Source organism: Pterocles gutturalis, unplaced genomic scaffold, assembly GCF_000699245.1.
Source record: "Pterocles gutturalis isolate BGI_N339 unplaced genomic scaffold, ASM69924v1 scaffold49858, whole genome shotgun sequence".
Classification (NCBI taxonomy): Eukaryota; Metazoa; Chordata; class Aves; order Pterocliformes; family Pteroclidae; genus Pterocles; species Pterocles gutturalis.
The window spans coordinates 7,766-34,878 of NW_010119912.1; the positions used below are offsets into that span (position 1 = coordinate 7,766).

A 27,113-nucleotide genomic window follows, 5' to 3' on the forward strand; every position below is an offset into this window, starting at 1 on the left:
TTTTTGTGAGCTACAGATTTTACAATGCATGCAGCTATGACTTGCATGTTTTAAGAATGGTTACCTGAAGTAATTTGTAAATGAGTCTGAAAAAATCACTTGCATTCTTGATCTCATTCTCATAACCTCCACTTAAATCTACTCTTGAGGATTTGGCTTTTGAAAAACTAAATGTGCTGAGAGATGCTCTTATTTACAATCCATACAGTACTCAGCTGAGTCAAGGAAACTTGAACAAAATTCTAGTTGTAGTGTAAGCTGGTGAAAGATGTGCTTAGTCTTGCTTATGTGCTTGTATTGCAGCTGTAGCACAGCTGTTTCAGATGACTGGTGAACCTTTGTGAACCTTTCGGTGCCTTTGTGAATCCAGTGAAGTGCTGAGGCTTCCAGGGTCACAGTAGTTTCTAATTTTTTTCAATATGTAGTACCCTTATTGATGATCAGGGAATTGTGACAGAAAACTTACTTTCTTTTAGCTATATTATTGATTATTCCTCATGAAGCCCAGACTTGGTACTGCTGCAAATGTAACTGAGCTTGCATGCTTGCTATGTGGAGCTGCTGACTTTTTGGATGAGTGGGGAGGGTGCTTTTGCAAAGGTGCAGTGGTCCAGATTTGTACCCTTCCTGAGGGCTGGAAGTAACTGCAGTCATTAGGTGTGTGTTGTTTCCTCTTCTGAGAGTGCCAGACTTGCAGTAGTTGTAGGAAATTCTCCTATCTGGAGAATCCAAAGTGTGGTAATAAGTTAATACCCTCTTTGTTGGTTTGTCTGTTAGGGGCTTGCAACATTTAAGGCTCTACTGTAAAAAGTAAAGAACTAACATAATGACACTGGATGCACTGACTACGGCAGTTAATTTTGAAGTCAGGAGCTGCATGTTCACTGTGTCTTCTAGTGCAAAAATCTAGCAGTGCTTAAAGACTTGATCCTATAAAGCAATAATTCAGAGTTAAACATCCATGTGAGTTTCAAAGGGAGTTAAAGGCTGATGTTCTAAGAATTATTGATTGGATCAAAGTTATTTTAAGTATTATGACTGCCCTCCTTGAACTGCTGTCTCAATCTTGAACTCTGCTTTGGCTGGTGCTACTTACAGTAACATTAAAGTTGTGTATAGTGGGCTTTTCTGGGTTTGAGTTTCAAAAGTCCAAAGTGTGCAGTTAGGTCACTTTTTGGTTTCAATCTACATGAAATTACTGAATTCTGGTGTTGTGAAACATTATGAAAGTAGTTAAATACAAAGGAGAATTTCATTGCTTATCAAAACAGGGTAAAAAAATGCATAGTTTGTAGAGAAAAACGGGACTGAAAAGCTAGTTGGTGCTGCATGCTGCTTTGGCGTGACCTTGATGTTATAAGCCATGCGTTTAAAATATAACAGTTGTTTCAATAAAATGATAGCCATTGTGATGTTAAGACTCTGCTCTTTGAGACAGGAGCTTGCTTATGTATAATGATATTGTGCCTATCAAAATGAGTTTCTGGTCTATGAAAGGGATTATTATATCCTACCAGATTGCAAGCACTTGTAAAGATGGATTGGGTACCTCAGAAATTGGATGGTCAAGTCCTGTGCAAAGCTGTCAAGCCCAAGATACTGGTTTTTGTTAATAATCCCCCTGGGGCTGAAGATGTATCTGTAAGTGCATCACTTATTAGACTTATGAGATGTGATGAAATGGAATCCTGTAGGAATTACTGTTTTGTAGTCACCTTGATTGTGTCTAATGTCTGCCTTTGTATTCTTTTAATGTATAAGCCAACATCTTAATGCATGAAGAATAACAACAAGGAAGTGTTGCTAAAAAGCTGATTGCTTTCTCAAGTATAGTTGAAATCTTAATTAGCAAAAGGAATGTGACTTACCATATGATAAATATCACCCAGTACTGATTCAGTTTCACTGAAAGAAGTCCTGTATGCCACAGCCTTGTTCTTGTGGGATTCTAATATTTCCAGTGTATCCCCTCTGTAGCTAGACTAGCCCTCATGCTCCTTTCGGCACTCAAACTGGCTGTCCCAGGATCTAGTGTCACATCTTCTCTTCCCTGCTTGAGAAAACTGTTCTTCATTTCTGCCTTTCATGTGTTCCCGTGGCTGGTTCCTAACCTCAGTTTAACAAGTGTGTCTGGTGTTTATTAAAAATAAAAAAATAAAAATTCATAGCACAGTGTTGGAATGGTCAGATGTGCAGTTACACTGGGAGAAGTATGCAGTGATAACCAGAGCAGAGCTTTTTGAGCTTAACACTTGGACTGTAGTATAGGTGACCTAGGACAAACTGTTTCCCCTCATACATTTTTCCCCATTGTGTGTAGATAATGATACTGATCCCCTCTGTAAAGTATGTTTTCTAGGAGCTCAATGGAAATAGAAAGAAAAGGGAGGCTGTATTAATTAAAAAAAAAGTTGCAAGCTTAATATTATTTTTTTGGAGAGGGGAAGCAGGCAAGCCAGGAACTTTTTTTTATGTGTGAAGAACTAGTTTTTGCTATTCCGTTTGCAGTCTATTTTGTTAGACTTCCTGAAGCTGCAGCTACAATTTTACAGAATGTCTTATTAGGTTTGAGATTGCAAGCATTTGGATTTGAACTGATAAAGATTTGTACTACCTTTTCTTGTAGGTACTACCATGGTTTAATGCTGAATGTTGCTTCCATCTAAAGTAGATGGCAGAACAGGATGTTTGGCTATTGTAGACACCAGTACGTTCTGAATTACTAGTTTGAACTCTGAAGTTTGGTTTATGCTAAAATGCAAGACTGAACGGGATCAGCCAAAGTGCAGACACATTTGTTCTATTTTGCTGCCTCATTGAACGCTTATTAAAACCTGTGACAGAGGAATTGTAGGTATTTGTGGAAAGCAGCAGCTGCAGATAAACTTGCTAGGAGATGTTGGTCAGAGTGCAATGACATGTGAATGCTTTTGTAAACTTAGTGCTAAATATAGATCTGAGTACCTGACTTACTGCTTTAGGAATTCAGTTTCATTGTAATTAGAATGTCTTTGTTTGGACTTAATGATCCCAATAACTCAAGAGCCATTGTATACGAATGAAGGTTTCATCAAACTTTTGTAGTTTTCAGTGTGATGTTCCTAATATGGCAATTTCAGCTGCCAAAAGTTTAAACATGCCTGTGTTTTTCTCTTTATATTTAGCTAGCTCTGTTGAATTTAAGTCCTAAAGAAGTTTATTTTGTGCTAATGCAAAAGTGTTTCCAGGATTTTCATTCTTGGGATTTTTTTAACTATTGTGAATACTCTAGCATAATGGGATTGTTAATTAAAGCACTTTTGGAAGTTGTTATTTATCCAAGTTTGTATGAAAACAAGGCTTAAATTGTTCTCTTCTGAAAACCTGATTTAACAGGGATGTGTACAGACCTTTAAGCACAGGTTGCCACAGTGTCAGAAATAAATTTTAGAATTGGTTGGAATACATAACTCCAACACATTTGGTAGATAAGTTGGAGTGTACTGCTGGCTTTTTGACACATATAGGTTTCAAATACAGCTCATCTGCACTTACCTACTGCTGTATATCTGTGTGATAGTTACCTTCCGTTGTTAAACATCTCATTTCAGTACGAGGATGTCGTCCGGGGAAGATCGTTCAGATGACTGAAGCAGAAGTTCGGGGCTTATGCATAAAATCACGGGAAATATTTCTTAGCCAGCCTATTCTCCTGGAACTAGAAGCACCTCTGAAAATTTGTGGTATGTAAAATTCATATGTATGTGGTTCATGTCTAGGTGTTTTAATCTAGTTGTATGCTGGGTGGGTTGGAAGGTTACTGAGATATGCGAGTGACCTTGACTTGGGTGATAACGGATTAGAGTGAGATCTTTGTGATCTTAAATGTAATTTTCAACTTAGATTGGATTAACCTGAGAAAGAGCAGCTAACAGTTGTTAGATTGCTGATGCTCCCGGTATTATTTAGGAGCAAGTTCCACTGGCAATAAGAGCTGCTTGTGCCCTTATCTAGTGCAGATTTTGCAACCTGTCACTTGTACTTCCCTAGGGACTGCTTGTACAGAGCTCCTACTCTTTTGATCACTATTTCAAAAAGCAGTTAACTGCTTTAAAAGCAAATGTTTAATGTTGTAGTTACTCTCTTCAAAGCATAAGCAAAACAAAGATCTCTACCTGTTGTGAAATGGAGCACTTCAGAAATTGTGTTGAAGAAAGCATTGTTAGTCTTTGAATTGAAAAAAATAAAACTGGATGCAGACAGCTAAATTAGACTTAGTTACTGTGTAATAAATTCCTTGAGCTTTATATAGCAAGATTTAACAAGCATCATTGTTGCTGTCAAATATGGATAAAATTAAAATGTGTGTGTTCTTTACCTCTCTAAACCTTTTTAAGATGCTACATTTCTTCAAAAGTATGCTGGTCTTAATATGTATGCAAGCTTGTTAAAAACAGTTACAAAAGTATTGTGAATGCTGGCTTGTAGTCATCCTTCAAGTTATTAACAGCAGATGCAGTCTTAGAAAGCATAAAATGCCTTGAATTAGCCTTCCTAAAGTGTCATAGTATTTAAATTGAAGCAGTATTTGAGTTTTGTTGTTACTAACATGCTCAAAGATTATCTTCTTTCTAGGCTTCTTCCTGGCAGATGTAATGTAGTAATATTTCTTACATAAAAAGAGGAAATTACTAATTAAAAAAGAGGCACTAATGACAAAGCCATTTTTAAGTTACTAATTGCTTGTTAGGATGGGGAGGAAAAACTGGGCCAGCTTGCCTAATGGCATAAAGCTGAAGGTAAAATCCAGCTTTGCCACATTGTGTTTATGGTATACTGAAAAGACTACAGTAGTCTCATCGTATTCCTAGATAAAAAATGAAAACTCATATTTAGATAGTACGTAAGTCAAGATCTGTGAAGTATAATTACCCTCCTTCAAAGTTACTTTCTCATTTGCTTGAATCAAGACAGTTGAAAGGACTGTTAGGTATACAATAATATGGTAGCAAATGCACAGTTAAATAAGGCATTTGGTATTTTTATGTTGTATTCCAAACACAGGAATATCACCAGGAAGTGTCAGGTGCATCTAAATTTAATATTGGAGCAATTGTCAAAGATGCATTTAGATAAAAGTGAAAGAAAGATGATCTCTTTCACCAAAAGCTGTACTGCTTTGAACTACTATTTTAGTTTGTTCAGGCAGTGCCTGAGAAACCATTATAGGATTGTCTTGTCTTGTAATCAAGTCAATTGAAAATAAGCTTTTACATCTTGAATGGCTGTGTTTTGATGTAAGATGAAATATATTCTTATGTAAGTGTCCATTTAAAAATAGGTGCGGGTTTTTGACTGTAAGGCTTTGTATCTGGTACACTTCAATTGAACTTGTGCCCATATGAAGCTGTAATTTAAAATGCCAGGTGCCTTGAATGGAGTAGTAAATGCTTTGGTCCCCTTACAAAATTGTTTCTATAAAATGTTCTTTTACCCTTTAAGTGCTTTGGTCTCTCTGGCTTATGTGTATAACTGAAAGTAGTTCTAGACAATTAACACAATTATGTTATTTCTGTAGGGTGCTTACTTGGTAGTTAATTCTGGTGGTGGTGAAGTCTGGGGAGTGTATTGATAGTGTAGTTCTGGAGTACCAGACTCAGCATAGCAATGACTTGAGGAGTCTTCTATGTTTTCTTCTGGTTGTGACCTGATATATCTTCTGGTATCCTGATATATATCTTCTGTATCCTGATATATCTTCTGGTTGTGACCTGAATATCAAGTAGAATTGGATTTTTTCTTATTGCAACATATGTGAAAATTATTTTGGCCAATGAAACTTCAGATTATGTCTGGAATTGGGTAGTGGATAATGTTCCCTGTTATTAGAAGAAAATTGGGAAGTGATTCTTCTCCGAGTGAGAAATGGTTACAGAAGAATGCTGCCTAAAGAAGGAAGTATTGCATTTCTTACGGAAGTAGTGGAGAGGAGTATAGCTATGTGTTCTTCTTAGCACTGTATGCTTTAAGAATTGAACTAGCAAGTGTACAGGTTTGGGAATCTTTTTTCTTTTAAGATTATGAAAAAAGTTGTAGTGAGATGTGTGTATTGGTTTTTTTGTTGTTTGTTTAAGGCAATGGAAGCTAGTGTTCTGCTGGAGAATAGCTGTGCTTAACAAAGTTGGGATTTTGGCACTGAACAAATGGCAAAAGTGAAAATGCGTTTGTGGAATGCTTAGTGTAAGGGACCAAGAGGTACTATATTTAAACAGCATGCAGCTTGTACTGAATGCTTCTTGCGTAGCTTTTTTGCATTCAGTCACTTTGCTAATGAATTCTGCAGTCAGCTGGAATCCATCACGTACTCTACAAGTTACAGTAGAGCAGCTTTGGTATCTTCTCTGAGCTTATGGGCAGCTCACAGATAGTTAGCTTTGGCTAGTCTGATATGATATGCTATGGTGTTGTAATTGCCACACAGAGCTGTTTCATGGAAAGTGAGCTTAATTTTAAAGGTGGCGGTGTGATGAGTGACATGACAGTTATTTTTCCTAAGATATATGTGAAAGGTTGAGTATCTTGTAAGAGATGTAAGTCTCCGAGTCTCTGTACTGTTTTTATATCAAGAATTGCATCAAACGAAGAGTTACCCTAGATGCTGTGTGATGTGAATCTTAGTACAGCAATGTTATGGGATGACAAGCAGGTGACCTTTGAAGCAAGTGCTCTCTGCCAGCGCAATGTTCAGTTTCTTTCCAGTCTATCTAGATTCTTTACTCATCTCTTTTTGCAGTAAATAATGTGACTTAATGTTTTCTTAAGAAGTTGGCGTCCTGGCCATGTAACTGTTCAGTTGGAGGTTATCTTTCTGACCTTGTTTTAATTTCAACAAATTAGAGCTTGGTTAGAAAGCTTAAGCCTAATTGTGAAGACTTCTGTAGCTTTTGGTTTTCAGATTGGTATCATAACTGACACAGCGGTTCTGCAAATACTTTGAGTTATTTACATTTAGTGAGTGTTTCAGTTTGTAATATTAACGTGGTTCTCACCATTCCGATACCTATTGTGGGTCTGTTTTTAGAGGAAATATTAATGCTTTTGTTAAGATTAATAAAAAGCTATTAGCTGACTTAAGTTCTTGATTTGTGTACTCCTTATGTTGTTGCACTAATCCTCAGTAAACATTTTCTTATTCAGGTGATATTCATGGTCAGTATACAGACTTGCTTCGATTATTTGAATATGGAGGATTTCCACCAGAAGCTAATTATCTTTTCCTTGGAGATTATGTAGACAGAGGCAAACAGTCTCTGGAAACAATTTGTCTATTACTGGCATATAAAATCAAGTACCCGGAAAACTTTTTTCTCTTAAGAGGAAATCATGAATGTGCTAGCATCAATCGGATCTATGGATTCTATGACGAATGTAAGCAAAATCTATTTCTTTTGAAACACTGTTATAGACTAGTATTGTGTTTTGGGGACACTTATAGTAGTGACTGTTGTACTGCAAGCATTTCAGTACGCTGTCAAACTGCTTTGAACCTTTCTAAAAGTAGATTTCAAACCAAGGTTAAAGTCACTCTAGAGAATTACTGTTTACTCTTCTGCTGTCCTTGAAATGCTGTTGCGGGAGATTGAAATCTAAATACACTAGCAGAAATAAAGCCCTGTGAAGAGAGTTTGCTAACATTTTTGGTCAGGTTGTGATGTGTATTGCAGGTTGGCTTTAAGAAGACAGCCATCTCTTCCTAATGTCTCAAACTGTTCTTGCAGGCAAACGGAGATTTAACATTAAGCTGTGGAAGACCTTCACAGACTGTTTTAACTGTCTGCCTATTGCAGCCATTGTGGATGAGAAGATCTTCTGTTGTCACGGAGGTAAGCTGATGACTACTTTTAAAGGCTGTGTCTAAACTATCTTTGGGTTAATGCAGTACCAAATGGAGCATGGATGTTAGTACATGATATCTATCTGGAGAAGTTTAACCGTATATTGTCTGTAAAGATTGCTTTTATGCCTTGTGCTTTTCTGTGCACCTGGCAGCAGACAGATGTCATCCTTATCTGATACACGTGGCCCTCTGTGCCTGAGGGGCAAGTACATCTGTAAGTATTCCCATCCATATGTCCCTCTCTGAAGGATACTGAATGCTAGAATTCTTGCCTAATTTGCCACATGACTTGTTGCTGTTACAATCTGAGTGTAGCCTTAGCTAACTTGGGCATCCCTAGCAGTGGAGTGAAATAATAACTTTCACAAGTAAACCCAGCTCTATAGTCTTGACCTCTTTAGCTGGTTTCATACAATGTTGGGATAGTACTTGTTTTCTCACAGGCCATCTTTTCATTTTGCTCTCAGTGTGGTTTGGTGTCTTTTTTTCTTTTTTAAGAACTAGTACCTATCTTATGAGCTAGATCTCATAATTTTAAGACTGAGATACAAAATAACTTCTGCACCAAGGTAGCCAATTATCAGTGGCTAAAACCATGTAATAAATTTGATTCCAAAAAAAAGCTGGTGAGGGAATTATTTTACTACCATTATACTTTTTTGATTTTTGTTTTATTTGTGAAACAGTAGAGAATGAATGGTAACAAAATAACTGGTGTTTCAGTCAAACAGTTACACTTAGGTGGGTGGTAGAAGGTAATCAAGCTTAGCAGGTAGAATGCTATATTCTATGACAAAACTGATAGTTTTGTGTATACATGCACTTGAGACCTGAGTAATGAGCAAGAAGCCTAGAAAGCTATTTTTCAAAAAAAAAGTAAAGCTTTTTTATAAATACACTGGGGGGTTAACCTCTTGTTTAATCAAGTAGGAAAACTTTTATTTTGTGCATAGTACGCTTTAAGAATCCTCTTATGAAAAGCAATATTTACTATATTGAATTCTGCTTGTTCCTTAGACTTGTACAGGCTTCATCTGTAACTGGAATTACTATCACTCACAACTGAACTGTAGCTGTGAGATGGTGTAAAATTACTAGATGTGCTGTGTGCTCCTAATAAATGAAAGAGTGGACATTCAGCACATAAGTCTTGCCCTTTTTCCGCTCTTCTCCAATCCTATCCAAACTGCATTCCAGATCCCATGAAATCATGGACTGTCAACGCCTTTTCATGATGTTACTACTATAATAAACACTGAGGCAGCAACACAAACCATTCAACTCTGCTGGAGTTTGAAGCTAGCGTGTAGATATAAGGTAGGTGCCTTTTTTACTATATTGCGCATTTTTGCATAGTTTATTTTAAAAATATTGTCCTCTGGGATATATAATAAAACTTTGCAAAACCGCATAACATAGTAAAACAAAAGGCACCTAACCCCAGTAGTAGCCTACTATATACAATAGCTTGAAATCCTGAGTCAGCTTTTTTACCTAGACTTTTATGGGCATCTGCTGTTCTGAGTTCCCTGTCTCACAATATAAATCAAACCTCCATTGCTATTCCTGTCGGCAGATGTTCATGCTGCTGAAAGGATCTTTCACTGTATCTTTCCCATCACCACCTCCTGTTTTCAGTGTCTTTCCACATTGCTCATAGGCTGTCCTCTTGACTTCTGACACTGCTCTTTATCTTGCTTCATTCAAGCTTATTCGATAAGCATTCCTGACTTCTCCCTTTTGCTCTACTTTGTATTTTGTACGGTATTGTCCTTTTATCTATGACACCACTTCCTTGTTCTAATCTTTAGAGACCTTACGTGATTGCTTTCAAGTTTCTGTATATAAAGTCCATGTTGTAGTGTCATGTTGATGGAACATATTGGTCTTACACATTGCATTTAAGCTCTGAGACCGGAATCGTGTTAGTTTAGTACAATACTGGGTTTACATAATGTTTTCAAGCTTTGGAATTCTGTTTTTCTTGTGACATTAATGGCAATGAAATGTGTGTTGAAGGTGAAGTCTATTTGATAATCTTAGAGTATCCAAAAACCCCCGAGGAGCTTCCTGGATTACACTAAAAATAAGTAACCATTGCTCTTTACCAATTCCACCTGATCAGGGAGTGGTTTAAATCTAGAGCCTAGATTTGATGACTTTTCCAGGAGTGATACAATTCTTTTTGTTTTCCCTTAGGGAAGGGGTGCTCTTGTGCTTCAAAAAGATAGTATACTGAAAGATACTTTTTCTGTGCTTAGTTGTCATTATGTGACCAGGCCACTTAATTTAGTTGTGTACTTTCAGTTTTGTTTTGGTACACAGTAGGTTGCAGCAGCCACTGTAGTGGCAGCAGCTTGACAGTGAGTGTTAGTAGCCTGTGTTTGCATTCTTATTTCCTTCCTTTAGTGCTGATCACGTACAACTTTTGTCTGTAGATCTGAATTTGAGACATTAGCTATTTCTTTTTGTGCAGGGGGAGTTACGAAATTATTTGGGAAAAGACAACCTCTAGGGTGGTTACGGACAGGTCTACAAACATGCAGTTCTATGGGGTTTTGCTGTTTTACAGCGGTGGAAAATGACACAAATTAACAGCTACAGGGTTGAGACATGGTTTGTAATAACATATTTTCTGTGCAACCTGAAACACTAAGAACTGTAACCTCATAGAAGGTCACAAACTGGTTGTGCTTATTTCACTGAGATTGTCCATTCCTATCTCCAGGTGTGGTGCTGAGTAGAATCAGAGTAGAATCCACATGCCTGTGTGCTTGTGTAATCTGCATGTAAATCAGTTCTGGGGAAGGGGAAGAGGTGGGTTGGTCAAAGTGTTAAAAGTTGATTGTCTGCCTGAATTTATATTAGTATCCCTGTATTGTTGTGTAAGTAGACTTGACTAAAACTACTTTGATACACTATTTAATGGAAGATTTCTGCCATCCTTCACAGCCTCAAGGTGATATTGGGAAGACAGCTTTAACAAGCTGATGAGGATAGAAGGCTTTTATCATAAGACTGCTTCAACAAAAATAGTCTAAAATCTTAATACCTGAAGAAAAGTTCAACTCTTTATATCAAATGCATTGTAGTCATATGTAACACATACATTGCCCCTGTGCAAACTCTGATTGTCAGCTGGAATTATTTTACGCAATGACTCCTTTCTAATGACAGGTTTCCTTCAATCATGGTCAAGGTTCTGGACTGAGTCAAATGGATATGATTTCTTAATATGAAACATATTTCATCACAAATTAGGTCTTCATGCTCTATTTCCAAATTTGCAGCTTTCTTAATTAGGTTATCTTGGCCTAAGTCATTTAAGTCACTTTAGGACCCTTATTTAAGAACATGCTAAGATGTTAGAGCGTCTGGTAGGCTCTCATTCATGCCTGTGTGCCTCAAGTAGAAAAGCTCTAGAGTGTGTACTTAACTGTTCAAAGAGTGGCTTTGGAATCCCAGTCTTTGGCTATAATTGCATATTAATGTGGTAAAACTATACAAAAAGAGCTGTGTCTTTGTAATAAATGGGTTTTCTGAGTAATCATGGTACTATAGTTTTATAAATGACTAAGCGGCCGAGCTATAGTAGATGACTATCTCTGTGCTCCTTACCTATTAAAGTTGTACAGTCTCATATTCGTTTACAGCACCCAGTGACTGCTCTTCAGCTGATGTCTGGTAGAAGACTGAAATAGTGATGTGACTTATGATTCTAGTCACACCTGCAGGCTGTTTTGGCTTGTGGTCTTTTAAAGCTGGGTAGGGGATTTTCCTTTGGCTTTTTTAAAGTAAGGTGGTTGTAAAGAAAGTCATCTGCACCCAGTTTAGTTGTTAGATAATGGGAATACTGTCCTTCACTGATTCTCACTAGTTAGCTGTTTAAGAGAACACACTTAACTGTAGAGTTCTGTGCTGTGTGGCTAAAAGGATGGTAGGAAAACAATTAAAACCCGTTGCTAATTTCAGTTGTATTGTTCTCTGTCCCTGAGTTTGGGAACTTAATTCTCTTACATTGAACTGTATTTTCATTATATTACAGCAGAAACAGTAGATGTTGTATGACTTTGAACCTCTAATTGTGTCTTCTCTGGAACCCTTTTTACAGGTAAAATATATAGATAAGTCACTCATTTTCTTGTACTTACAGGACTGTCTCCAGATCTCCAGTCAATGGAGCAGATCCGGAGAATTATGAGACCTACAGATGTTCCTGACACAGGTGAGTGACATGGAGTTTACTGTAAATAGGTCTTACAGATTAAACAGGTTTAATCAATTTCTGTACAGGCAATGCAGTGACTTAACACAGCCTCTGTTCACAGTACAGTATTCCTTCACGTCCATGTAGTGCTTGAGTCTTGTTCCTTGTGATGGCTGAATTATCTGATATGTTAGAAGCTATTGCCCACTTTGTTATTGCTTGTCATAATGGAGTAGGATACATTATTCAGGTTTGGATACATTATACACAAGTTTGCCTTAAAAGAAACTTAGAAATCTAGTGAAAGATTAAATGAAACTAAAGAGCTAGTTCTCTTTCTTGCCTTGGTTAGGTGCACCCAAACCTTTTAGTCATATCAAAGAACTGCTTAAAGCTTGCTGTGAATTATTTAAAGTATTTGGCCTTCTCTTACTTGGCCATGTCTCCTTACTCTTCAAATTTTTAAAGTATAGCTCCTACTTCACTGCAATTGGTATTTCAATTGCAGGTATCAGTGTGCTAGTCCTGAAGTTTTCTTCTACTAAGACTTTATACTTTTGTATATACTTTTACTTTGTATATAGATGTTGGATGTAAATTGCCAGTTCTTTCTGTACAACATTCTTTTGAATGGTTTAATTAATCGTCTTCCTCAGTGTCCCATTTGTTCCAAACTGTGTTACTTTTAGGGTTTTTTTTAAGTGTTTATTTTCACCAGTGGTCTGAAATTACCTTTCAGAGGAGATACCACATGTAAGCTTTTTTTGAAATACAAATTGCAGTTACAGTTAACCCTTGGAATAGAATAATTCTGCTTCCTGTAACGTTCCTCAGTGCTGATGCGTAGGAGTAATTCCGGGACCAAGATTAATGTATCTTCTGTCCCTTAAACAATATTTTTGTGCAAGCTGGTATATACACACTTGACACTGAGAAGCATTACTAGACTGGTGAATTAGTGTTTCTCTAGTATAAATTACTACATTGTTCTTCCTTTTATGTTGCTTATTCACTGAATGCATAACCAAATAAACACTAGTACAAATGAGTCAATCTAAAGATTTATCAGACCTCTCAGAAAAGGTAGTTCTATTCAACACACTAATAGTACTGCTTGAGATGCCCGCATTTCAGGAATGAGATGCCCGCATTTCAGTAAGGCCCTTGCAGAATGGAATTGTGGTTTCCATGGACACTCAAGTCGTTTATATTCGTAGTACCTCCTAAAATTAAGTATAGAGACTTTTTAAAAGGCTTTTATCTGTGGAGTAGTTTGCAGTCTTGATTTTGCTTTCAGAAGCAGTAGCTGGATGTTTACCAGCACAGGTGAAATGAAATGTCCCATCAGAGGCCTGTGTGAGTATGGTACAGTGACATAGGTTTTGGCCTTTTGGACCTACTTAAGGTAACTGATTTTACAGAATGGAAGCAAATCTTGTGGAAAAATGAAAAATATGCTCAAGTGGTCTCATTTCTGTGAAAGTTACAAGTCCTTAAAAGCTGTCTCTTTGTGGAGGGATGTCACTTGGTGAATGTGTTGATACAGAAATTCCTGGTAGATGTTTGTGTGGCTTGTGATGAGATTAGATCATTATAATGGTTTCCTCTAGCCTGATGAAAAAAATCCCCTTGAACCTCAACTACAGTTTAAAGCCCTCTTATTTTTTGGGTATTTTTGTGGGGTTTGGAAGCTGTTTGCTTAAATCTGAGACTGTATTCCAACTTAAATCACTTGCCTTTGGTAGCTGCTAAAATATTTGCGTTTTGTGAGGCCAAGGTATAAATTATATGTTTTGGTCAGCATTGCCAACTGTTTGCTTATTAGGAAACCGTAACTCCCTCTTTTGTGTAGTCTTTAATGTCTTGTATCAGATGTGTTATGGCATGCTCCTGGTCAGCCTAAGCTATTACAATGGTAGATGTTGAATCTTAAAATACAAACATACTTGGGCAGCATAGCTTAGTTTAGACAAACTTATTGCAGGGTTCTGTTATACCACTGCTAAAGATTTTAGGACAGGTTTGCCTATTGCTGTGTATAATCCTGAAGATTATTTGATTTTAGGGAGAGAATAGACGAGGAAGTGCTTCCTAAAAGCAGCTCAGACAAGCAGCTTCTTTCACTTGTTGGAAATTCATGATAAGAAACCATTAGGGCCTGCAGTGCAACTATTCTGTTTTGAAAAACACGTTATTCAATATAGACCTAAATCTCAGTAAAGTAAGTCTTTGTCATATGCTGTCTGTATTCAGTAGTTTATTTCTGGATAGATATTTTATCTTAAATGCAGTTGTACTTGCTCTGTTCTTTGTCTTCTGAAAGCAAATAAAATCTTAGCCTCTGCTAGAAAGGAGCTGTGACTAGCACCAAAGACTGTTTGATAGCTGTATGTAAATACAAAATGATCTAGTTGCATAATAGGTTTCAGACATAAGTTTTGCTTGACTACAACTTGAAGGATCTGTTATTTAAGAAAGCATCTTCAGTATTTGGAGCAAATAACCAGATGTAATTGTAAATCAGATTTCTGAGTGTCAGATGAAGGAGCCTGCTGGCCTCTTTCAGATCGTAAAACAATACTTTGAAGTATTTAAATGCTTAAGGGCTAGTCATTACAGGTAAAAAAAGTACAATATAATGGAAAACTATGAAATACATTTTGAATGCTTTTTGGTTTGTGTTGTGGTTGAATTGTCCTGGTTCTTTCTCATGTGAAAACACTTTGAAATTTCTATGCAAAAAAAGAATTGCGGTTGATCAAGAGAAATTTTTAGTACCCACTTTTAACTCCAGAGTTAGCTGACCTTTTGTTGACAATAGGAAATAGATCTTGACCAGTGCTAAAACGCCAGAGAGGTTTATTGTTCTAATTTAGATTCCAGACTGGTTGGCATGAGGCTTTTTGAAATGTCAACAGTAGTCCAAGCAAACTGAAACTGCCACCTGAAACAATAGATCAGAATTTTGCCATGTTAAATTTTGATTTAGTTACCTAAAGTTCTTCATGTATGGTAGGAAAGGTAAGAATCAAAGCTGTTCCACGTTCAGAAGGTTGTGGTACAAGTTTATTTGCTGTGTTTATGACTAGCCTTGCATAGGATTTTAAAATTTACTGCAGCGTTCAAGCTAAGCTTGCTTGGTGAGCTGTGAAGTTGATGGTTGCCTTTGAAAATGCACCCACTGCAGTATTTTTAAACTTCTCAGATGTTCACTGTAAACATGCTGAATATTGCAATTAAATATGACTTCAGATTATTTCAGAGAACCACTTGGCTCTGACTTGTTTCATATCAAGGTACTATCAGTGCTGAGGGGGGGGGAAATCTTGATTTACGCAGACCATATTTTTTTGTCTGAGTCGCAGTTTAAGTATTGCTGTATTTGTTGCTAAGGCTTATTTTCTTTAGGAGAGCTGCTCTGGTAATTACAATAGAACTATTTTATATTATAGAATGATACCTCCTAAGACTAGCATCTTCACTTGTATTATCTTTCAAAGGCTTGCTGTGTGACCTGCTGTGGTCTGATCCAGACAAAGATGTGCAAGGTTGGGGTGAAAATGATCGTGGGGTTTCTTTCACTTTTGGTGCTGATGTGGTCAGTAAATTTCTGAATCGTCATGATCTGGATTTGATCTGTCGAGCTCACCAGGTATGAATTATGCTGCTGTTTTTTCTTAAAACCTCTCCATCTACACTTTCTGCCTTTTTGGTGGTGCTTATCAGTAGGATATATTTGAAACTTACTTTGCATTGTGTTACTTTTAGGGGAAAAATAAAGGGACTATAAGGCTACGTCCTATTAACTCATATTGAACTGAGTGTCTAATGACAGTGGAGCAAAATACCAACACTGGATTTCCCCATTGACCTTTCTTATGTATTGTCTGTTTACTGTTAACACTGTTGTGTATGAACATTAGAGGTAAAGTGTGCCGCTTTAGTAATTTGAATTTGAGATTTACACTGAAGTTGCAGTGTTATTCCATTTCAGTAGTAGTCAGCTCTCTGGTAGTTGTGGCTTAAGCTGTCTCTGCTTTGCTTCATGGAAGTATTAAATGCATTTCGAATGTTTCTACAAACAAGTCTGTATATAAAAGCTTTCTCTGTGGCGTTCATTTTGGTTCAGCTGTCTAGAGTACCTTGGCATAGGTTGTCTTACTGAAATGTGCAGAAAGTAAGGTTATTTTTGGTATCACCAATCTTTAAGTACACTTTTTTGCAGTTTTTATTAAGTTACTTTAAGCAAGTGTCATAGTTAAGTGGACATCAGGTTTTGATTTCCTGTGTAACATTTCAGTGTCATTATTTCAGTTTAAAAAGATCTCTCCTGTTGTGAAATAAAAGTAGGCTTTTTATTCTGTGTCACTGTTAGGCTTGGGTGTACTATCAGAACACTTGAATGTTTCTCCTTGCAATTTTACTGCTAAAACATTAGAGATTAGTCAGCGTGTGGAATGGATATTAAGATTTCTTAGCTGCTGATCAAGATTGCAACCAATTTTCTGTATTCAGGTAGTCACCTCAGTTCTTTATAAAAGAAGTATATGACATGTTTAAAAAGATTGTGGTGATTGCACTAAAGTGAGCAGTTGGTGCATTAGTTTCACTACATTATAATGTGATGGTTCTATTTTGGGGAAGAGGGAACATCCTTAGCTGATGCATCATGCTACTTGCACTATTGTAAAGGTGAATTATTCTCTTAGAGAAAATAATGGCTTGTAGAGCATCAAAATTATAAAAAAGCCTGCACTTGAGGTTTGTACGATCAACACCAGTGTAAGTGAAACTTGAAGTTACATTTGCAGTGAAGATGGTACCCAAACTTTGTGTGCTCCGAACTAGTAGATCAAACATCCAGATTCTGTGTATAAACCCTAAAATGCTGGGAGTCCTTAAACTGGATATGCATAATCTGACTTCAAGTATGAAAATAGTGAATAGTCAAGCTGATTCGTATTTAACATTGGAAGTGTCAGACAGGTTAAGCTACCTGATTTGGCATTCAGTGTCCTGATAAGACAAAGTGATTGAACCTGTCCTGTCTGAAAGCCATGACATAAAATATCTTTTTGATGAGCTCTTGTCATCTCTTTACTATAAGTCCTGTTTGCCTCAAGACTGGCTTTTTTCTTCAGAATTTATCTTTTTTACATGAGCTATATTGATTTCTCTTTTGACAGGTGGTTGAAGATGGATATGAATTCTTTGCTAAACGGCAGTTGGTCACTCTATTCTCAGCTCCAAATTATTGTGGGGAGTTTGACAATGCAGGGGGCATGATGAGTGTGGATGAAACTCTGATGTGTTCCTTTCAGGTATGATATGTTTGTACATTAAGTATTATTTTAGGTGTTGGGCTATATGGACTGAGTTAGTCTGCTTGTTGATGTGCTTATGGTTTGTCTAGGGTAATATACCTGAGCTACAGAAAGGACTGCGCACCAGGCTTGGTGTTTGTGTACAATTAGAACTGCAAACCAACTGTTCTCCAGAGAACTGTGTGGGCTTTGCTGTTTTCCAAACTCCTGTATATTAAGTTGTTCCCTCTATTCGGATACTAATTTCTAAGTTTAATTGGGTGATTCTTTTTTGTCATACCTAGTGATTTGAGTACCTAATTGTGTGGACTAATGGACCATTGGGACCCTTTTAGTGTGGTTACTCTGATCAGATTTTAATCCCTACTCCTCCTTGGGCATGTTTTCAGCCCCTTTTCTTTCCCCTTCCTACCCCAATGTAGTGGTAGAACTAGAAGGATTTAGAAGTGGTATTACTGTTGCATATAGGATTAAGAAATCTGTAGGATTGTGGTGTTATTTCTCCTGCACCCTCACCCCTCTTTTTCTTGGTGAATGAGTTTTCATGTTGGCTTAACAGTATTTGAAATGTTCTTAGCTGTCACTGACTCAAAAGAACTTATTTATTTTCCCTAAGATATTGAAACCATCTGAAAAGAAAGCCAAGTACCAGTATGGTGGACTGAATTCTGGGCGTCCAGTCACTCCACCTCGCACAGCTAATCCACCGAAGAAGAGGTGAAGAAAGGAATAATATAGAAACACCATCAGATCTGTCAAGGACAAAACTCCATATTACAGTATATAATAAGTGTGCACTGTAAAACCATCCAGCCATTTGACACCCTTTATGATGTCACACGTTTAACTTAAAGAGACGGGTAAAGGATCTTTATTAATTTTTTTCTAGTAGAAAGATGTGCGACACTGTATTGTAACAAGTATAGCTCCAAGTTCTAATATCCACCATAGAGTAAAAAAGGTATTAGGAAAAAACTATTGCAACTACATATTCACATTTACCACAGTTTTTAAAGTTGACCAACATCCCAGTTAAAACTTGATGTCATAGTTAAACCAGATGAGAGCATGATGTTCCATTTGTGTAATGTGGTCTTATTGTTGCTTGATTGCTTTTACTTTGGTTATTTTGTAGCTAGAATGATGCAAATATGGTATCTAGTCTTATTTCCCAGCTCTCTCTTTGAAGCTGATATAAAGAAGGGGCTTTTTAGAATAGCCATCTTTTTATCTTCCCCCTAGCACCCTGTTGTTCATAATAATGCCACCCAAACGTGTGCCCCATTATATTGCAAAGTTTATAGTAGGTAGTGATTTAAAAGGCAAAATAAGTCCAAAATGCCCAGACTGGAGAGCTTGACAGCCAATATAGATTGAGACAGAAAAACCTGTCTTGAGTTTTTAACTTAAACTGCCACACAATTAATTTGTGCACTACGCTGTTTTAAATTATTGACGTTACACTGTGCTTTGGCACTTCATTTAACTTAGATAGGACAAAAATGGTATTGCCTATTAGTTGGTAACTTGATTATGTGGTACCTTGGCTTTAGTTTTATTAGCATGAAACACCTTTGGCATGCTTAGCTTCCAGGTAACTCCCTACCTGCCTCAAAATTCATCTTACATAGTTCCACAGAACATGAAGATCCTTATTTGCTAAGCCTTTGAAAGCTGACGTTCTTTTTCATAAGAGGGTGTGTTTAAATGGATATTCATCAACAGACAATAGGCTAGCTGACGAGTGGTGAGCTGAAAATGCTATATGAATGTCCAACATGATTATAAGGCTTATGTCACTAAAGATGATATCCTTTGGATTTTCATGATCAAATTTCATATACTATTGTATAGACTTCTGCTTTGTAGTGTACTATAGTAGCAATAATTTCTGTACATGATCAAGAGTTACGCAGAATTTCTTTTCAGTTCTCTCCTTTCTTAAAAGAATTAACATTGGCAAATGGCAAGACACAAAGAAAATACAAAATTTATAGTAGGATAAATGAAAGGCACAGATTTGTGATGCTTTAGTATGTAATACATATTGGATATAACTACAAAAGCTTTTACTGAATATTGTCAGATTTGTAAGATTCTTTGGGGGAAGGCTTCAGGTTTATACCATCCTAAATGTGCATCAGTAGATGTAAAACTCGCCTTCAGTAGTGTCTTTGAAAATGTTAAATTGAGGATTCTGGTAACTTAGGTTTTATGAACTGGCACATTATACAATGCAAGAGATATATTGATTTCTGACACAGTGAGCAAGTTCTTTAAAATGGATTTAAGTCTCTTTTCTAATTCCATTTTGTTTTAAATGCATATTTTCATGTAGGTTTTTTCATTTAGTAAAAGTTGTCTAATTCATTTGAATGAAGTCTGACTGGTTATTTTAACATACCTTACTGTTACTCAAAAGGTGTGGAGTTTTTTGGTCTTCTTAAAAAAAAAACCACAACCCGAACAAACTTACAGGATATATATCTGTTATTGATCTATATTGGATTAGCCCATGGTTTTGAACAATGGTTTAATTTACCCCACCTTGAAGCAAGCACAAGAATTTCAATACATGGAATAAAATGTAGAAGAACAGTTGTTCTGATATTGCTCAAAGACTTGCTCGTGAAAGTTTTTGAGAGCTGTGTAAGTGAGAGTAGCTTCAGTTTGTCACAAGGTAGTTGATGAAATCTATTCTGTAAGCCTTGACCGGGTAACTTTCTGCTCTAAGTCATTGCTTACTTGAGGTTTGGTTTTACGAGGTTTGAAAATGCTGGGTTTTACCATGTGCTCTGTTACAAGAAGCATCATGTTACCCAACATCTGGATTAACACTTCTCCATTTTTTCCTTAGTTTCTGAAACCATGTCTTCTGTATCATGAAATGTCCAGGTGTAAAGCTGTATGTTATGTGAGTACCTAACATGCTTGCTTGTATTACGGATGCTATGTGAAAAGGAAAATAAAGTCTTCAGGCCTTCTTACGTGTCCTAAAGAAACAGGAAATTCCTAGTTTATTTAATGGCACTAGAAAGCCAGATCTGGTGGTGGTATTCTGAAGAATTACTATTTTTATATAGCAGCAATTGCTTGCAAAGGATTTGAGTAATGTTTTGACTTCTGGGGAGTTGGGATGCCTGCTAACATCCCTCATCGTCCGTTATTGCGGAAAAAATACATGATTTAATAACCGTACCCGTACAGATATTATTTATATTTCATGCTAGAAGCAAGTTAGGAGCATCAGATACATAACAGAACTTGCCATACCACTGCAGATTATGTTATAATGTTAATATAGATATTTAGTATTTTTACTGTTGTTCATTCTGGAAGAGGACATCTTGTCCATACAAGCCTAAATTTGTCCTAAATAGCACCATGTTAGTGTGCTGGGAAGTAACAGGAGGATTCTCAAATGAGCTGTTAAGAGGCATATAAAACATTACACCATTTGAGGGGTATTTTCGCATGTTGTCCCTCTACCCCCTTTTATCTGACAGTGATACCCATTCCTGATTTTGTAGTAGGGTATAACATGGCACATAACCTCTTGTCTTGTTCCTTTTTGTTTGACAGGCATTTTGTGATTCCCAAACACTAGAGAAATACCTGCTTTAATGTAATTTAAAATACTGCTGCAAGGAGAGCCTCTTTGGTCTCTTCTGTGTTGATTGATAATGAGGTTCTTTTTTTTTTTTGTATGAGTCAGTGATAAGTGTTTTCTGTGCATGGAATATTCATAATTGTTTGCTGCTTTAAAGGAGGAAAAAGTGTTTTGGATAGTTGTGGTTATTGTGCTGCTCTAATACCTTGAATACTATTTCTGTTTAGGTAGAGTTGTTTGAAAATATATCAGATTGGTACAAAAAATGCTGTAGAAATAGATTCACTGAAAATACTGTACGGGTCTTGTACTAGTGGATTATATTAAGTTCGCTACATCTGGACACAGAAGTACTTGTAGCCACTGAAGTCTGGGTTGGTCTTTTTGCTTCTGACTTAGTGTGATTAACTTTGGAAAGTGTACTGCTGCTAGGTGTCACCAAGCTTCATGATCCTGTGATGAAGACAGTTTGCATTTGTACTGTGTTCTCTGTTGAGAGAGGAGCTAATAGGTATGCACGATACGGCTTGTAATAGCCCAGTGCAGTGCATTGCATTGCTGTGTACTTAACTTCCCTGGGGAACTGATGGAAAGTCTTCAGATCTGTGGAAGGAAGCTGCCTTTATTGTTGGTTGAAGATAGAGATCCTCTCTACAGCTTCTGCCAAAAGTAGGTGTAAAGCTTAAAGGTTAACCGAAAAGGGTGCCTGTGTTGTAGAGGCTTAGGTAGGTAATACTTATAAAAGCCTAGCCTTTTGCTGGGTGTTGAATTTCTTCCTGGCAGACTGTCAATGTTGTATCCATGGCAGGTGTTTCTGGAACTTTCCCTGCTGTCAGGTTTATTGGAGGTGATTTTTATTATACAAATAATAAAAATTACTTATTATACAAACCTGACAGGTAACATGACAGCTTAGGAAAGAGCAGGGGCAAAGTGATATTGTCAGTATTGTGTTGCTTTTGAGCTTGTTTGAGTTGTAACTTGACTCATGATTGGCATCTGTCTGCTTTGTAATGTACATGAGGATAAATGTGGATATTTGGCCTCAAATGAACTGGTGAAAAAGCAAGAGCAAGAGTGTCTCCTTTTGCTAGAGCAGAGAGAACTACAGGGAAGTGAAATGCCTGTGACTGAGTCCAAATGGGCTAATAATACTCTCTAGAGAGCAGTATGTTTTTTTTAATACAAAGCAGTTGTGATGAAGTTCATGTTCTGGTGTATATGTAAATTCCAGTTCTTCATGTGTCGGTGAAAAGCTCTGGACTGTCGCAAGGATTGCACACTAAGCACACATAGTCATTCTTGTCAATGAAAAGGAACTCAATGAATCAATGCCAGACTTGGCATATTTAGGCATAGCTCTGAATATCTTTTTCTCTGCCATCATCTGTTTGCTTCTGCTAATTAGCAGTAGCAGTTCTCAAGCTCGTTCTCAGTGTGGCTTGCCTACTTTGTTCTCCTGGATCATATATTGATTTTGCTTGCTTTGTTCCAAAGGCTGATCAAGGTTTTGATGACAGCATCTAACCAGGTGGCTGCATGCAACTCATGGGCTTGTAACCAAGCATTCTTCTCACTCCATGATCAAAGCTGAAGGAACCTCAGGCCATGTTGGAATGAACACTGGAAAACCACACGACAGTAAGTCAGTGCTGGGACAGTAAATAAAGTTTCCAAGATAAGGCACGAGTTTGGGTACTGTGTGTTGTTATGGGTCTGCCAGGTTCTTGTCTTCCATGGATTTCTGAAACTGGTATTGTCTGAGCATCTTCTTTGCAGATCCTTCAAGTTGTTGAGAAACCAGCAAAGCTGTCTGGTTACTTGCTCTGTATTTGAGTGTGCCGTGTTAAAATAAATAATAATGATCTCAACGCATTAGTTGGTAATAAGGACAAAATTGCATTTCTGTTTTCTAGTGTCCTGTTTGAACTTGCAATTAATCTCTGCAAGTGCATGTCCCAAGAAATGAGAATTTATAAACATAATTCAAAATAACTGTTTGCCACAAGCCCTTGTCAATACATGGCTATAGTAATCTTTTCCAAGGAAAACTCTTGTTGCTGCCTGAAACAGAACAGATGGAACTTTTAAACGGAGTATATGCACTGCACGTGGGCTAGCACAGCCCCTTTCCTGGGTTCTGCTGCATTAGTTAACAGAATCTGCAGCCCAAACCTCCTGTTTAGCTTACTGCAGACTCAGTTTTGGAAGCAACCATATCAGAAAGCAGGTGCTAACTAGATCCAGCTGCTAATAAAGATCAACAAAAGCTATTCTGTATCTTAGAGTGAAGATGTAAGATTTATGCTAAAGATGAAGAAAGCTCCCAGGCAGAGCTCTGGAAACAAGCACCACTTGAAAATTCTCTTGAAATACGATAGATGTGCCCAGGTGTTAAGTATCAGTGTTTTAACTTAACCTGCGTTACTGTTAAATGGAGCAAGTAAAGCAAATACAGAGTCTACAGTTTTTCTAACCTCTTACAGATAGCTGATATGAAAAAATAGTAAATTATATTTGCAGAGGACAAAATAATTAAGTTACTGATTTTTCCCCTTGGTAACAGTTCTGCCTGCTCATGTTGCTTTAAAGGTTTGTATCTTTAGGGTGTAAGAGAAAATGCTATGGACGGATCCAGTTAACTACTGAAAAGGCTTAGCCAGAAAAAAACTTGGTATCTTGTGGACAAAGTGGTGCAGTTCATGCAGTGAAGCAGAGGAGCGCACAACATTGATGAATGCAGAAAACCTTGGTGTGTAAATCTATTCCAATACAATGTTTTCCTCCATCTCTTTGCTTTGAAGTCCCAACAAACATATCATAATGTGAAAATAGTTATAAGTATTTCACATTGTTCCCTCTGCTTCCTAGCAGCGTTTCTACAGTTCCTCATGTAAGTCCCTCATTGCCTTGTTGAATTTCTGGGCGTGTATAAATTAGTAGTTTTCCACTAGCTATGCCAGAATATGTTTATGTTCTGGGTCACTATTCCAGAGTAGCTGCTTCTACCTTCCACAAAGATAGAAGAACTTATTTCTGTGAAATGCTTAGAGGCTTTTGCCTTGCCTTTACCACCTAGAGTAAGAAGGCATATTCTTTTCCTTGGTCTGTCTTGTTTATGCTAATGCTATACAAGGATTTAACACAGTTACTTAATGGAAAAGACTCTGGTTGACATAACAATTTTCTCCATGTTGGAATTGGTCTAGCATGCAGATGCCATCTAGTGGTCGAAGGCCAGTGGATGAAAAGCTGTTCCTGCAGAGCTGGCGTTTTATTGCATGTTTATCTTACATGTGACTGATGTGGAGACCTTATCCCTTAATCAGTACTGAAATACATGCATAATGCATTCCTTCACAATAACTTGGAACTTGCTGCATTGAGACTAGGCTTATCTCAGGCATACAAATTTATTTCCCTCAAATTTGGCAGACTTTGTGAGGCCTCTTAAAATTATCTGAGGATTGTGAAGGAAATTTAAAAAAAAAAAAACAGCTGCCATGAAAAACATAGAAAGTTAGACTTTGTCTTAAGTAAAGCTTTGCACGTTTCTTCCCCACTGTGGAATCTTCTATTCCCAAGTCTAACCAAATAAAGTGGGATTCTTTGTATAAATTTCCAGTGACAGGAGGAGAACTGGTGGAAAATATGTAAGAAAGTATGTTTAGGTCTGGTATAAACTAATCTAACTACATAGAAAAAAAAGAAGAATTTGTTCTGGCTTAGGTGTGGAGAACTAATTGGGAGATACCATCAGAATAGGGCTGGTATTAAATTTGAGTATCTTATCTACCCAAATATTACATAATTTTGTTGCTTTTAATTAAGCAGTTCTTCCTTTGCTCCACCCATGGGCCTTGGTATCACAGACAAGTACAGTTGAAAACAGATTTGTAGAGTTTAGACCTGATTTCAGGGATACTTGATATTTATCCAGGTTCCACTAGTGGTCTACTAGAGCAGATGTAGCTTTTTAGTTCAGAGCAATTATGTGTTTTTGAAGTGAATCCTGATTGTCCCTGTGTACTAGTTTGAATTGCAGAGCTCATGCTGTTGTACACAAATTAGATCTTTTGGTTTAGTTTGATGCATAAGGGATTTGTTCCTAGTGTATGCCCATGGTGTCAACGATCCAAACTACTAAGTGGGCCATACTGCTGTGAAGTCCCCCAGCAAGGGTGGGTTGATGGATGGGTGCACTGATAGATAGAATGGAAATCAAAACAGGAAGAGCTTATGTGACGCTGCAGTGCTTCCCGTGCTGTGCAAAGTTACACTGGCATCCGCACTTGGGACATTGTTTGTCAAGAGTCGCACTGAAGTCTTACTCTACTTTTCCACAGTCTACCCAACATTTTCCTCAGTATTTTTTGCATTTTTTTCTGTTGCTCCAATTTTTTCATTGTCTCTTTTCTGACTGCTGTTCTACCCAATGGTGGCAAGGCCTCTTTGGCTTCCCAGGTGTTGCCATATGGTGGCACCTTAGGCTGCAAGGAAATACTCATTTTCAATCTGTTGTGAGAGGGCTGAAGTCTTTGGTGTCTGGATAACCTAGCAGCAATAGGAGGAGACTGTGTACCTCAGTAGTCACTGACTACCAGAAGACCAGCAACTGGGGTATGTGTATAATTCAGGAAGGTAGAAGAAGTTTTGAAGACCAGGGCAACAACCAGATTTTGAGGTGTTATAGCATGTGTCCTTACTACAGTGATACTGAAGAGATCTCTCTGGAACCATAAAGCCCCCTGTGCTTGTAGGAACTGAGATTCAACCCAGGTGAATGTACTGCTTTCCTATACGTGTTGTTAGGGTGGACAGGAAGGACAGGCATGTGAGGCTTCAGGTTGGAACTAGGGCATGGGTCCAAGTGTGTGGAGCGGCAGTGAGTGTTGCTAGTCTTGAGCAGGAGGGCTGGTTTAAGCCTTTAAAAGCAATTCCACATGGCTGTGAGCTGTAGTAGAAATCTACCATGAAACAATTCTGTCTCAAAGTGCTGCCATGTGAGGTCTGTCCAAGGAACTAAGCAAACTGCACACAATGGTAACATGCTTGTGTAACCTTCTTCAACTTCCAAGAGGCAATATAGCCTCTTCCACTCTATAAATGCTGTAGGGTATGAGCTAACAGTGTGAACAGTAGTGATGACAAATACTGGTTGAGGTGTCAGTTTACTTGGAATGAAAGGCAGTTACCTGCTGACATTGCAGTGATGTTTTTTTTTTCCCTCCACATTGCAGCCAGCCTGAAAGGTTTCATGGCTGCCAGCCCTTAGTCAGGAGCTAGGAGCAGCAGCATGAAGTTTGCCCCAGAGGAGATGCCTCATACCACTGTGTGGTCCCTTCAGGATCAGAGGCTTGGATGTCAGGTACAGAGCTGCTATTTCAGTAGGCAACCTGCAGTCATGGATTGGTTGTAGGCCAAGTGCCCCCAGAGTGGCAGGAGAAAAAGGATGTGTTGTCCTGTTTGCTGGCATGGTTTTGTTCCAAATATATATCAGTCTGGTGGGAGGTAGACATGTCACAAGAATTTCAGGTGGTTGGTTACTAAGGGGAGGTTATGCTGGAGAGCATGCTGTTTATAACTGTGGTCTAAGGCAAAAGTGAGAAGGGAATAGAGAAGGAAGCACTTGGGGGCAGCTATGGTCAGTTACCTAGAACTCACAGCAGGCCTGAGAAACAGTTCTTGGGCAGCCTGTGTGACAGACTTATTAAAGATCAGGAGACTCTGGGAAGGTGGTGGGAAGACCAGTAATGGCAGGAGGCATTTGATTTCCCTCCAGCGTTCCCACATCATGCACTTTGTCAGTGAGTCATGGACAAGGTGCAGGAAGAGAGGAAGGCAAAGGTCAGTTTGATTCCTTTAGCAGCTTTTCATACAGTCATCACATACCCTCTCCTCTCACATAGGTGAGCATGAGGTTACATGGCAAGGAAGCAGACTCTGTACAGTACAGAGTGCTTACTGGCCCTCTAGCCTTCCTGAAAACTGGGGGGGTGGTACTTGCCCTTTGGTTAGGCCACACTGGTAAGTTTGGGTATTAGTCCCTAGTGGGCCATGTTGAACCCCTAGGAGAAGTTTGTATTGGCCCACGCC

General features: G+C 37.9%; 1 protein-coding gene across 1 annotated transcript; it reads left to right on the top strand.

Annotated features, from left to right (window-relative positions):
* The first annotated feature begins 3,571 nt into the window (after positions 1-3,571).
* On the top strand, positions 3,572-18,367 carry PPP1CB (protein phosphatase 1, catalytic subunit, beta isozyme). The gene is made up of 7 exons (XM_010076690.1): positions 3,572-3,722; positions 7,177-7,407; positions 7,758-7,862; positions 12,030-12,101; positions 15,584-15,735; positions 17,270-17,404; positions 18,024-18,367. Exons 1-7 carry the CDS (start codon positions 3,623-3,625, stop codon positions 18,126-18,128), a joined length of 900 nt encoding a protein of 299 aa, XP_010074992.1. The 5' UTR covers positions 3,572-3,622; the 3' UTR covers positions 18,129-18,367.
* The last annotated feature ends 8,746 nt before the right edge of the window (positions 18,368-27,113 follow it).

Coding starts and splice junctions, on each gene's coding strand:
- PPP1CB (XM_010076690.1), top strand. CDS start 3,623: ATGACTGAAGCAGAAGTTCGGGGCTTATGCATAAAATCACGGGAAATA. Junction 7,863..12,029: donor GATCTTCTGTTGTCACGGAG/GTAAGCTGATGA, acceptor TTGTACTTACAG/GACTGTCTCCAGATCTCCAG. Junction 15,736..17,269: donor TGATCTGTCGAGCTCACCAG/GTATGAATTATG, acceptor CTCTTTTGACAG/GTGGTTGAAGATGGATATGA.